The sequence below is a fragment of the Oryzias latipes genome, chromosome 21 (genome assembly GCF_053564925.1).
Source record: "Oryzias latipes strain Hd-rR chromosome 21, Olatipes_Hd-rR_3.1".
NCBI classification, from domain to species: Eukaryota; Metazoa; Chordata; class Actinopteri; order Beloniformes; family Adrianichthyidae; genus Oryzias; species Oryzias latipes.
This window is the reverse complement of record NC_136257.1, coordinates 12,126,841-12,140,787: the sequence shown is the minus strand read 5'-3', so window position 1 is coordinate 12,140,787 and position 13,947 is coordinate 12,126,841. Positions and strand designations below refer to the sequence as shown.

The following is a 13,947-nucleotide window of genomic DNA, read 5'->3' as shown; positions in this document are numbered from 1 at the left end:
CCCACGTTTTAGGACAAAATTAAATTTGATTATCAGCAGTAGACACGCATATTTAGGTATTATGTTACGAGTAGAAATGTTATGTCCTAAACTAAGTGTGTTATAGAAAACGTTTTATGACTTATGAGTGCTAATACCCCCCCCCCCCCCCCCCCCAAAAAAAAAAAAAAAGAATTCCTATTTTAAGTGCTAAAACAGTCCAGCTATCCTTATTTTTAAACCAATTAAAATAAGACATTTTATGATAAGGTTGTAAACACTATAATTAAATCCTGAGTCAAACAAACTAGTTTCTTTAGAGATATCGCTTAAAATAATGTTTTCCTGATCAAATGACTTTACAAGATTTTTAAAAGACGCTACGTCTTTCTGAAAAGTTACTAGTGAGTTAGTTTAGCCTAAGAGAAGATATTGGTGTGAAAAGATATTTAAACTAGAAACTAGACAAAAGGTTTGGTGATATTTTGTGTTTTTTCACTGTAATGGGGAAACATTTGATTAAAGGTTGCAGAAAGTTTTTCAACATTTTACTGAACTACTTTAGAAATAAAAGTGTGTGTGTGTTTGTGTTCTAAATTCCTTAATTTCATGTTAGCGTTGGTTCATTCAATCCTGCGGCTGATCATTGATTTGATTCTTGAATGGTTTTTCAGACAGCCACGATGCCGTTCTACGCTTCAACGCAGCGCCCACTGAGGGATACGAGCAAGACGTGGGGACCAAAACCACCATTCGCATCATCAATTCCCAGGTAAACAAACGGTGTAGGTACCATAACCGTTCGGCCTGGAACTACTGTTCGGGGTCTTTTCAACTAAAGGTAACGTCATTCTACGGCAACCCCACTTGGACAAACTACGTAGCGTCGAGATCTGCTCGGGCTCTACACAATTTCATTTCACGTTCCCTTTTGTAACCTAAAGTTATTTTCCCTCATAATTTGTGTCTGACAATAGTCTTTGTGATTTTTTTTTATAAAGAGATTTTGCCACAATCCGCTTTTTATTCCAGTTTAAGTTCAGCCGTGGCTGAAAATGTTGTCAGCACGGCTAAATGTTGTTCTTCCGGGTCCGTTCTGCCAATAAAAAAGCCCTGGGCGCACGGATTAAAAAAACTATAAGCAAACATGCATTCAATATAATCATAACAATAATAAAAGCATGTTTAGAAGACAATCTTGCTCTATGTCGGAGATCTGTTTGTTTCTTCTATGGTAGTATCGTAATTTGTCCAGCCCAATCACTATCTGACACGTCATCGGACCAACAGACAGCCAATCACAGAAAGTGACGTCAGCACTACTCGAAGGTCCCCGAACGGTAGTTCCAGGCCGAACGGTTATGGTACCTACAACGGCTGTGTGGCCTGAATTCCCCTCGTCAGTGAAATGCAATTTGGAGCTTCATTTTCTTTATATGTGTCCTCCATCATCAGGAAAAATGTCACAAAAACATGTTAACTAGACCAAAAACAACAGTTTCATCAGAGTGCGTCTTTAAAGTATTCATGACCGTCTGATAGTTTTATATTAGTATCTGTGAACAAAGGCTAAACTTTGTACTACAGAACATCATAAGAAGATCTTCCATCTTAACATTCAGTCCACCATGTGGGATCCCCACCTTCACTCTAATTGCGTTTTCAAAGTTTAATTTGAGATTTCAAAAAAAATACATCAAAGTGTAACGTTACCCCCTTCTGTAAGGTTATTTGATCATTTTTTTGGGCACACACTGTGTTTTTTCCCTTTATATCTTTGCCATCACTTGCCTTTAAAGTTGAACAGGCTGCAATTTGAAGCATGCTTGGTGTGTTTTTGTACATTTTCTTGTGAATCTAAAAATAAAACCGTCCTTTCTCTGCAGATTTTGGCGAATCCCAAGCATGAGTTTAAGACTAGTTCCATCTACAAGAACATAACTCTGGTGGCCTGGGATCCTGCACCCTACACGCTCAATTTAGACGAGGTATGTGTGGGAGGGGTGGGAGGGGGGCGCTTTTACACATCTGTGCTCACACTGATAATATGTGATAATATGTGATGAGTTCACACTAACAGCAAGGCCAGGATGAATGGATTGGGAATAAAAACCTCCTGAATGTAGTCAGGAGGAAAGCACACAACTGTTTGAGTACATTTTATGTTTCCATAGCAACAGTAGTGGTGGTCATTTCAAACATTTTATTGCCCTTCTGTGGCCCCTCTCTTATCTTGTCATGTTCTCTAATCATCCATCTTTCCTTTCATCTGACTTTTTCTGACCACAGTATTATGTTTCACACACATTTTTACTGTTTCTTTTAGAAGTTAATGTTTTTATTTGTAACATTTCCTTATCAGATGTGCAATTATCAAACTTTTTTTCTTGAAAAAATTCAAATCATCCAACTGTAAATGACCGGAAACATCTTTTTATCATCTTAATCCTACACAACAAAACCTTCAGGAATGCAGAAACTAAATGATCCAATTAGTTTGACTTTTTTTTTTTACCAAAAAAAGAAAAACTTTTTTTTTTTTAAAGTTTAATTCAAGCCATGCTCCTGAGTTTCAGTGTGTCGTTGCAAAGGTTTGCACAAACCAATCGAGCAGAAAAGAGAGGGATGAAAGGAACTCCTGTAAATAGACTGCAGGGATTTTAGTGAAGGACGTGATCCTTCACTAACTACTTCACCTCTGCATCCCTCTTGCCTCTGCCTTCCCTAGAAAGGTTTTTATTTAAACAGGAAAAATCTAAAGAATGCACTATGTGTTTTGGTTCATCATCCTCTGCCTGGCGTGTTTTTTTTTTTTTTCGATTTTACTAAAATCTGGATGCTTTTTTTTGTTGCAGCTTTTCCATGTGACAGTTTACAGCTTTGTGTTTGAAAAAACAGCAGTTTCTCAATAGAAACTGGACTTCAAATTCAAGCTAAATTCTGAATTCTTTTTTCCCTTTTGAGTTCCTTATCTGGTTGCTTGTCCCTTTAAGTAAGTAATAAGTAAAGTAATATAGTAAAGTAATATCTCCTAAAGAAAGCGTTCCTAACAACGCAGTTTTAGGGCCAGTTTACGATTCACTTGTAAATCTACGAGTTTTTTCCCCGTAAATTTATGACTTAAAACTCGTAATTTTCCATTTGTTTTTTTTTGGGTGGTCCTAATTCTCTGTCATAAGTCCTAGACTTCAAGGACCAGATTTATTTTTATTTTTTTTTGCAATTCTTCTGTTTTACTGCGAAAGTTAGAGCCAAATTTTTCCCCTGTCATTTATCAGATAACACACCAAGTAGCCGATAAAAATGAATTTGTGATGTAATGAACAACCCCGCCCCCCAATGACAAACACAGCGGGAGAAACCATCCAAAATATAAGAGAGACCAAGATCAATGGGGCTCAAAAGAAAAATGTCAAAATCCAGTTACGAAACCAAAACACACGTGTCAGGGAATATCCAAAGGAAATGATGTTATTATGGGATGGCCACAAGACCGATGGGTTGGCGGCAGTTTTGTGGCAAAGTGTGAAATTTGGTGATTTTCACAACTTTTGTTTAAGGGATCTTCACAAAATTTAACACTGACAACACCAGCTTAAGCCTACAACCAAAACCGAATTTTTGTTGACCTTTGACCTTTTGTTTAATTTTTTCTTTCTTTTTTAAATGTAATTTTTTTTCTAATTCTTTATTTTATATATATTTGGCTGCTGTTAATTTCTGCTTTCCCAAATGAACAAACAAAAAGCTTTTTTTTTTTTTTTTAATTAACTTTAAAAGCCCTGAAGAAAATTGTTCTTGGGTTCTCCACAGTTAAACTCTTCTTTAGGATTTTGATCCATCACCTCCTAATTGAGCATGATCGGGAAGCTTCTTGGTTTTGTTTGTTGTTAGAGCGGCGATCTCCCAAACATGGTATTTTATTGTTGCTCGCACATTTTTTTAACCAGAATATTGTGTTGGCTCAAGCAAAACAACAATCCTCCGTTGCCAAGGAAATCCCAAAAACTACTTTCCCAATTTTCCCTAAGACCCTTCCCTAGACCAGGTGGTCACCTCAAGGCGACCCAAATATGTAATGGTTACTATTGAGATCAAACCATCAGAAAAGTTGCCATTTGAAAAAAAAGTGTTTTTTATTTTAGTGTTTTTTTTTTTTAATGAATTTGTCACAGGCAGCTCTGACCCACGGTAGGAAGGGCATAAGGGGTGAGTGAGGGGCGTGGAGCAGCTGCTCAGCCAGTGAGGGCGGGTCAAAGGGTGGCGGCGAGAGCGGGGGAGGGTAGTGGCTCCAGGCCACACAACGGCGCTCACAGCTTTAATTACAGTATACTTTTCCATGGGTTTGAGGGTTTTGTATGGTTTTAATGTTTGTGGAAAACGTGTCAGAGACTTGAAACACAACACAATACAATTATTCTCGGAACAAACTATAACCTCAGCTTCTTTTTTTTTAAAATAAAGGTGAAACTGGTTTACCTAATGGATTTTGTCCATTAAAATCCAAATGAAAGGGGATTTTTTTGCTCTAACCTATTTAGTTACAAACCCATCCTCTATGGTGAGATGTGTTAATATTACTGCACGTGCTCGGTGTGCTGTGGCATTGTTGCTGCTCATCATATCTTGTCTATAACACAGACGGAGAGCAGAAGCACCATGGAGCTGGATTTGGTGAGCTGAGTGAGCTGAGTGAGCTGGAGTACAATACTGCAAGAATTCAGGGCAAATAAAGAGTAGAAAATTCCTTTAATGGAGGAGCAAACTTCTTAAAAGTGCAAAAAAAAAAATCCATGCATGTGGGTCTGCTTCGACAAGTCTATGGTGTGTTAGTTTGGGATGTGGGAGGGGCTGAGTCTCTGGCTGCAGCTCCTGGAGCCTCCATTCTTCTCCGGTAAATCTCTTTTGGGAAGCAGAAACCCGTGTGACTCCAGCTGAATCATTAGCAGAAGGATAGATGGACTCGAAGCAAAGCCCATGCACATGTTTAAAATGATCTTTGCCGCATTTGTTTAGACTTAACTACAGTTAATTTAGTGATGTCAAACATGTGTTTGTGTGCTGCATGAATATTAAAACAGCCTTGGTGGTGCTGAAAGACAGACATGCAGAAACATAACCTCTTGGTGTTTCATTATGTTGTGTTTGCTGAGTAAAGAGAAGGAGGTGGACTGAATAGGAATCAGTCCCTGCACAGCTTTGTTTGTTTGAGGTGTCTCAGCATACTCTGTCCTCATTCTGCTTCATTTTCTCTGTTTCTTGCTCTCAAGGTGAGTTTTTTTCTTTTTTTTTTCAGTTTATCCTCTCAGACACGCGTGAAACGAGGACATGTGTTGGAGCGTCTGAGTTTCTGGGACCTTGTGAAAACTTTCTTAAAGATGACAATCCTGTGGAAAAAAACAACACTATACATATAGTTTTGTTACTGTTTTCTGTCACCTCAATTCATTTTTGTTGTTATAGAAACAACCAAGTCCATTTAGTTTTTTTCCAAACCTCCAAACTTAATAAAAACTTCAAATTCACTTAAGAACACATTTCCTACATTTTACTCTACACTCACATTTAAGGTGGAATGATTTAGTTGTTTTACTCTCTACTACTACAGCAGCAGCTATGGATTACTTTTGTATTTTTGGAGATTTTTTAACTGAATATTCAAGTTAACTGATGGGAAATAATTACACTGAATGAAAATAAAGAAAAGAAGAGTTTACGCAAAGCAGGACATGCGATTACTGTAACCAATCATTATTTTGTTGTTTACAATGAAAAAGAGAACAATATGTTATTTAATAAAAAAGAAATATAATAAATCTAAATTCATATAATTTAAATCTGACTGAAGGAAATTTTGTTTACAAAGAGCAAACACTATTATGTAATTTTCTGATTATTTAAAATGATTTTACATTTTGAATAGAAAAACTGTTTCAAGGCTGAATCTATTTGTTCATTTGTAATCTTTGTTTTCAAATCATTTGTAAACAACATTCCAACCATTTTTCTTTGGATGTAAAAGTTTAAACTGAAACAATCAAAGGAAAGATGTCATTGAGTAAAAACGATTTAACGGGAATAAAAGGCGTCTAGAGCAATATATCATCACTCTATATAACCCTTTTTAATATATTAATGTAAAACATTTCTGAGACCTCTATCTCATTAGTTTGAACTAAACTTTTCTTATAAATCTAGTATTGAACTTGGTTCATGTTTTCTGACCTGTAGTTCTTCATCATTCCACTAGGGGAAGTAGAGGGGTTTTTAAATTCAAATTTTCATTGGAGTGGGTTTTGAAGCTCTTATCGTGACTTTAATTTGTCAAAGATAAGTAGCAATGCCTTTGGTGTTAAAAGCGTCTGACCCGAGGCGAGCTACTATCAAAGCAATCATGTAAATAGGCAGAGTATCGATAAAACTCGCCAATTGTTCAGGTACAGTAAGTCTGAAGCTAAGGAAAGAAAGGTTCCATGAGTGAAAATGTTTGTTCCAGTTGGTGAACATGTCTGTACCTGGGTTGTTAGTATTCATCTCTGCTTCTTAGCTTTTTGACAGCCTATTATTAATGTCAAAATGCTTTTAGTGCTGCTCTTTCACTCTTTTCCCACCTAAATTCTAAATATACGAGCCTTTTTTCCCCATTCTTTGCGATTAAATGTTTCAGATCTTTGAACCAAGTTCTGCATCTCTCAAAGACACCTTGGATAAATGTAGAAAACACTTCCTTGTAAGCTTTGATTTGATTTATTAAGAGAAAAAAATACATTTCAGACCTGCTTGGCTCTATGAAAAGGTTAAGAATCTTCAGAAACTGCTGCAACAAGCATTTAGAAATCCTTTGACATTTCTATGGAGGAATTTGTCTTAACTCGCCTCAGAAGGTCTGAGTTCATCTAATTTGCAGGGTTTTTTTCTGCATGAGTCACAAAGCAGCTTCTCTAATAGACTTTAGTCCAGACTCTGATCATGTTCCTGCTTCATGACGCATCCTTTATACTCGATGAAAGGACCTTTTCCTTCAGGATTTCTGTTAGAAGTGCATATGTTCAATTTGAAAAGCAGCAAAGCAGACACACATGAAACCATCACGTTTAATCATTATGAGGTTCTGTTTGTGGTGTATTGTTTTGGTTTTGTTCAGAAATTAATAACTCTGTCTCATAGATATAGTCCACCAAATATTTTTCCACAATTCTTAAAGGAAGGACTTAATCTGGATTTACTTATTCAGGCTAATTATCCTTTCTCAGTAGTACCCGATCCCACCATTGAGTTTTCCAATTGGGATTCCAATCCCAATAAGTATTGTTTTAACAAATCAATGACTGATCTAAAAAGTAGAGATCGATCTTTTATGCCTTTCTTTTTCCGGTGACCTAACGCGTAACAGCAGTAAACCAAAGATGGAAAGAACCATTAGATGTTAACTTCATAAAATCATATTCGCTGTTTAAAAAAAAAGGTACTGTATTTTCACGACCATAGGAGGCGGTTTCAGTTTAACGCATACAAAAGGCGCACTGAGTTTTAAGGCGCGGGCACGTCAAAACAAATCGATAGAACATGCATGCTGCTAGTGTGACTCACCGGGATGTCAAAAGTGAGCGGTGCCTCGTCCGTGTTGGTGATGTGGCTTGGCTGGAGGTGTTTGTCTGCAATCTTTTCACTGCAGTAGGAGCAGCTTTTCGGTTGAATATGCTGGAAGTTGCTGCGCCACTGTGGTCCATGCTCGGATGGAAAGATGGCAGGCACCTTTCATAAAACAAAAGCACCAAGACAGGCCTTGAAAATGTTCAATTTTCATTTCCTCTGCTAGCGTTACTGCCTTCAGTCAAATGGTGACTGTAGAGACGATTCTCCCGGCTGTTCTCTGATCGTTAAGCCATCGCTCCAGTCGGTCTTTCAACCCGGGCCGCCTCGCCTTGTTTCCGCAGAAACACAGATGCGTCATCTTGAGTTGTCAGAGTTCGTTTTCCAGCTTCCTCCACTTGCAAACCATAGATTCATTCATGTTGAATCTTCTCCCATGGTCCTCAACGTAGCCGATAGCTTGCAGTTTAAGCTGTGCTTCGGAAGCGTGTCTCTTTGCAGGCGGCATTATCAGAGTTTCCAAAATGATGTTGTTCTGCATAATGATCATACCTGCACATTTGTGCTAATCGGGGTTGTGTTTCACGCCAACACTTTCCTCCTTACCGTTCTCATGCTGTCCTCTCCTACATCCTCTTCGATAAAGAGGACTTTTGGAGAAAATGTACGACTTTCAAATACGCCTTATGGTTGTGAAAATACGGTAGTGAACATTGTGTCTGAATTGCTTTTAAAATCCAGGGCTCTACAAAATCCTGCTCTATATCGTTTTTTTAGTAGTTAGGGGTTAGTGTGGGAATTTGGACATAGCCATAATACATAATACTCATATATTTTTGTTGGAGCTTCTCCATTTGAGAAATCATGTAACATTGTATGGTGTTAATAATCTCCCTGGCCTATTATTTCACTCTTGAATTTTACAATATGTGAAGTGTGTCAGATTATTATGAATATTTTGCATAGATTACCTGGAACACATACATAGATTATTATTGTATTTCTATACAAATGTCTAAATGTGTACACCTTGTAAATTCAAAATTGAATCGAATCGGATAGGTGGTGGTGATTGTTGGTGATACCCAACCCTATAATTGTGATACTCTTAGGAATAAATCCTTGAAATTTTGTATTTCAGGGGTGTCAAACATGCAGCCCGCGGGCCATATGTAGCCCGCCAGATGGTTCAATCCGGCCCAGTCATGAAGAGTAAAAATTATAGGGATGTACTAGGGGGAGCAAAGGAAAATCAAAACAGGTGAAACAGTATATCTTTGCATAATGCCAAAAGCAAAACCTAAGGGTTCTGTGTCTGAGTAAGATGTAGTTTGGTTCCGCGCGCCAGCCCCACTGCTGTTGCATTGCTATAAGAATGATCAGTAGTGACACACTAATGACCAAAATGTTGTCAAAAAGAGAAAAAGGCTGAAGTTTTATTTGTTCACGGAGTTGAATGCAAAACCTGCATGCATGGTATGTCATCAACAGGTGCTCAAAGAATACAACATTCAGCACCACTATGAGACTCACCATAAAGAAAAGTTTCACCACTTGCAGGGGGAGTTAAGAAAAGAGAAGATTTACCAACTATTACCTGGACTTAAAAAAAAACAACCGTCTGCATTTACTGCAGCCGTGACATCAGTGATGGAGCAGTGACACCTACCTTATTGCAAACAAGTTGGAGCAAACATCCAAAATATTTTGGGACGGTGAACTTATTTAAAAATTCTGAAGGCTGCAATAGTCTTGTGCCCCAAAAAGCAGTCGACCTTTGCTAGCATAAGTCTGTCAAAGATTACAATTGCAGATACAACATCTCTAAGGAGACTTGGACGCAAAATGAAGGAACCCAGTCATTTATTGCATTTTTGGTCACTATTGATGAAAGCACAGATACAGATATTGCACAAATGTGCATATTTATTATTAAAAAGACATAAAACAAACCTTTAAAGGCAAAAGACAGAGAAACTTCACCAATTTTCTTTAACCTAAGTCTTTGGAACAAGCTCAAAGAATGCAGATGTGAAGGTGTAAATGTTTAAGGTTAGGATAATCCAGATGTTTCTTCTCAAATGGGAGCTGAGTCTATCTCCTAGATTTCTCCCATGCATCTAATTTTGTCCAGTAAGTCAAGTGAGGTCTGCAGTTTCTTACATGTTGTTTTGCTTTCTTTATGACCTCTTGGATGAACAATCCTCATGCTCTTCAGTTTTTCCCATAACAAATAAAATCTTTTATAAATTGTATTTTCCTTCCCTTAAACTTTCCCATGGATCCATTGTTGTCCAGTCTCATTCTTATTATCAAATCATAAAGATTGTCCTTAACTGACTCAAGTAAAGCCTGCAGTTTTTCTTTCACATCTTGTTCTGGTTCTTTTATGACCCCCAGGATTAGTCATCATTGCTTTTGTGGAGTTCTTTCTGTTGACCGATCACGTCTGTGAGAGTTAAAGACCCACTCTGATCATTTAACATGTTCTTGTGGCATTTTTCTGACGATGGACATGTATAAAAGAAATGTGGCTAAAAATAGGATTTCAGAGCACCGTAATTTTTGTAAGTTTTTTTTCTTTTTGCATAGTTTGGCTGGGTGTTTGACCTATACTGTATCCCCCCCCCCCCCCCCCCCCCCGTTTTGGCGGCTAGGGACCAGCAACACCTGCGAATACGCAGAATCTGTGAATACGCAGAACCACCCCCCACCCCCATGACCGAAGAATGTCCGTCACCGATCTTTGCTCATCAAAACCCTTCTGTAGCGTACTTTATAACGCACACTAGGAGAGTCACTCTGTCTCTCTATGCCTTAAAACCAGGAGCCCGTGCTTCCTCCTTCATCAGTTAAGTGTGAGAGCTCATGTCCTTCCAGAAGAGCCTGTTTCACCCATTATTCATTCATCCGGATGATAATTATTCTCCACGATTATCTTCCTCAGCGTATCAGGATATTTTCCTTGCCGTTTCTGAGTCAGCTGATGCCATTTCTCACTGCGGGGGAAAAAACTTCGATTATAGTGATTATAGTGATTCAGGAACCTGTGAAAGATTTCTTAGCAGAGTGACAAGGAAGCGGGCAGCCCGGCGTGCTCTTCATCTCTGCCCCCCTCCTCCCCCACAGCGCCTCCTTCATATACAAAAGTCTTATTCAAGCTTCTTAAGTTGTCTGAGTTTTTGTGATATTTGGAGGGGGTCACATGACTGAAGAAAAATCTGTGAATACGTGAAACCGCGAAGAAGGGAGGGAACACTGTGATTTTCTTAAAAAATAAAAAGCAACAAGCACAAGAGGGCACTGTAGGTGTGTGTATCAGAATTTACAACTGATAGCAACGCAGAAGAAGAAGCACCGCTCAGTCTTACACTGGCAGGCTTTGGTGGAGTTGTTCTGAAGTGATTTGAAGAATTGGATATCTGAATATTTGTTCATATCTTTTACTATTGTAATAGATTCCTATTGTTTCATAAGATTAAATAAGCATCAATGTGTTACGGTAGCGAAGCGTGTATTCAGTCTTTTGTTATCTATGTCTTCCCTCTATTATGATGTCTTTCGAGATATAATGTTCCTTCTTCTTTCCGTATTTTGTTAAATACATTTCTACCAAAAGTGCGACTTATACTCCAGTGAGACTTATAGTCCGAAAATAATGGTATTTCTTTATTCAAATCATTGTAAATCAAGAACAGACAAAAAAATGCAGTTTGAAAAAGATACTATTACGTATGTAGAAAATATGCTGGGTGGGCCACAAGTCTATTCTGCTCCATTCTGATGCATCCACCTGCAAACAAATAGATCCATTTCCGTCTTTGTTTTTCTCGTTTGAGCTAGAATCTGGATCAAAACTGTACGACTGGATAGCTGATTATTGCTCTCCATTTTTGTTGCACCAGTAATGTTTGTTGGGGGTGTGAAGGGCTGCAAGCTAGCAGGAGAGAGTGTTAACAGGGAGCTCTGAGCAACGGCAAGGGGATGAGGGGTGGAGTTGTTTTGCACCAACAGTCTATTTTTTTTTCTGTTTTACCATTTCACAGAGGCCCCTAACGATAACAATAGGGGCATCCGTGGGCCCCCCACAGTCCGTGCCCCTACAATTTAGATCCCCCCCCCCCTTGTTTTGGGATCCTTTACTGTCAGGACAGCCTCTGCTAAAGTAATAAAAGTGTCGATCAGTGAAATTAAAGTCTGTTTTAAAACAAGAACAACAAAAATGGTGCTGAATCACAGTTCATTTTGATTCGGCAAAAAAAAAGGCAATTATTTCAAAAATATCACTGAAAATCGACTTTGTACATGTAACCAGATCACCTGTGGTAACATTTTAATGCATTCAAACTAGATAGACTGAATGAGGTTTCACAAACATGCATTACGTGTGCATTTGTCTATTTTCCCCCTCTTTTTGTCAAATTATAGGTTTATTTTCCTCCCACATGTGGTTTTGTTTGTATGGATCGATAATTGAGAACAGTTTTTTTTCTTTTTTAAAGATTGTCATTATGGTGCTTTCAGTCTTTTAGCAGTAGAGCAGCAGAGTTTTTGGACATTTTAGCAGCATGAGGAGCAGCTCGCAGTTCCATCAGTTGGTGCCAAGTCGAGGTGTGTTTTCTGAGAAAAAGCTTCTGGTTGTTTGTGGAGTTGTTGTATCTCTCATAATTTGTGGTAAAACACTATTCCTCTGGTATTCCGAGTCACTTTTTGCTGATTGCTGCAGCAAAAATGCACAGCGGCGTGATAATGAGACATTTTATGTCCACAGAAAGAGTGAAAACAAGGAAAAGGCTAATTAAATCAGGGGGGAATTCAGTGATTATCAGTGATTAGTAATGAATGAGTGCTCTGGGAATATCTGTGTCTTAATCAGCATTCATAAACAACTGAAATTCCAGGCAGATTTGAGGTTCACCATAATAATCTGTTTGGAACCCATTGATTTGCTGCTTCACTGAGATGTTTGTTGTTGATGACCTTTCTTTATAATGTCTCCTTTTTAATGAGTAATTACGTTTTTTTTTTAGTGTTTCCTGAACGCGGAATGACCCCGTTTTTAAATGTGCAGCAAACTGACTTTATCTGAAAAAGGTTCCAGGCCGAGCCGTTGCATGAATAAAACATCCCAGACTGTAATGAATGCACAGACAGAAAAGCATTTCATGAATTCAGCATGAGCTGACACAAAGCATCCATAATAAATGTTGCAACTACACACGCTTTATTTGTGTTTTGATAGAATACACTCTAAAAACTCACAGATGTGTCCACCGAAATCATTGAAGTTTTGCTATTTGTGTTGCCGTTAAATGTTTTTCTGTCTGGTCTGATCATAGATATGGGTCAAATGTTCTCCTTATTGTATCTTTTTGTCTTTTATTCGAAGAGATTCTTGAGAAACTGCATGAATTCATTCTAAATGTACTAATTCGGTGTTGTGGTTTTTTTTCCTGCAGTGGTTTGCCAGTCCGGACTACGACCTGTTCGGTCCGTATGTGGAGCACCGCAAGAACCATGCTGAGCAGCTCTTCTACATCCTACACCCCAGCTACCTGTGGCAACTGTGGGATCTGATTCAGAGCAACACTCAGGAGAAAATCCAGCCCAACCCTCCTTCATCTGGCTTCATAGGTCAGTACAGACGCGTCCACAGAAACAACTCAGGAGATTGTGTGGTCAGTGGATGCGTGCTGTCTTGAAAGTCCCATCGGTATTCAGCCTGCTCCTGAAGGAAACTTGGTCTCCTCCTAAACGCACGCTTTTGGTTTTTTCAATATTCATGCAATTGCGCCTGTACTCTGGGTGTGTCGTACTCAAAGTTTGGAACTACTTTCATCAGTAATGGGGAATTGAATTAAGCACTGCATGTTGGCCATTTACTATTGACTGTAAACTACAGCATGCTACAATAATCTAGGTCAGGGTGTTGGATTCCATGCCTCGAGGGCTGGCTTCCTGCTGTTTTTCAGGAACCCGCCCCTACTTGCTGCCGATTACCAGGTTCAGGTGTGTTTTGCCAGTGACTAGCTGAAATAGCAGGTTTGATGGAAAACATGTAGGACACCGGCCCTTCAAGGCCTGGAGTTTGACACCTGTGGGGGGTAAGGATGCCATCTTCATTAAATCAGACTCCGCCATTGTTTGCCTGCATTTAGATCCAAAATAAGAAGATACAATCCTCCAAATAATTGGAGAAAAATCTGAGTCCAAAGGCTTACAAACGCTCACACCATAGACAAAAGAATGAAGAGTCTCATTTTGGTTTTTGTTGAGCTGATAGAAGCCAAGTTTCCAGATCTTCACTGTCTCCATTATTGTCTAAAATAATCGGTTGAATTTTAAATGTTCCATTAGTAGGAGACTGGGCGGGGA

General features: G+C 38.7%; 1 protein-coding gene across 3 annotated transcripts in view; it reads left to right on the top strand.

The window, feature by feature from the left end:
* Positions 1-13,947, top strand: part of st6gal2a (ST6 beta-galactosamide alpha-2,6-sialyltranferase 2a) — a 62,577-nt gene that overhangs the window by 31,603 nt on the left and 17,027 nt on the right. For all 3 annotated transcript variants that reach the window (XM_011489202.4, XM_020712813.3, NM_001104772.1), the window contains 3 exon segments: positions 654-751; positions 1,866-1,967; positions 13,032-13,206. In XM_011489202.4, coding sequence (XP_011487504.1) covers positions 654-751; positions 1,866-1,967; positions 13,032-13,206 — 375 coding nt within the window.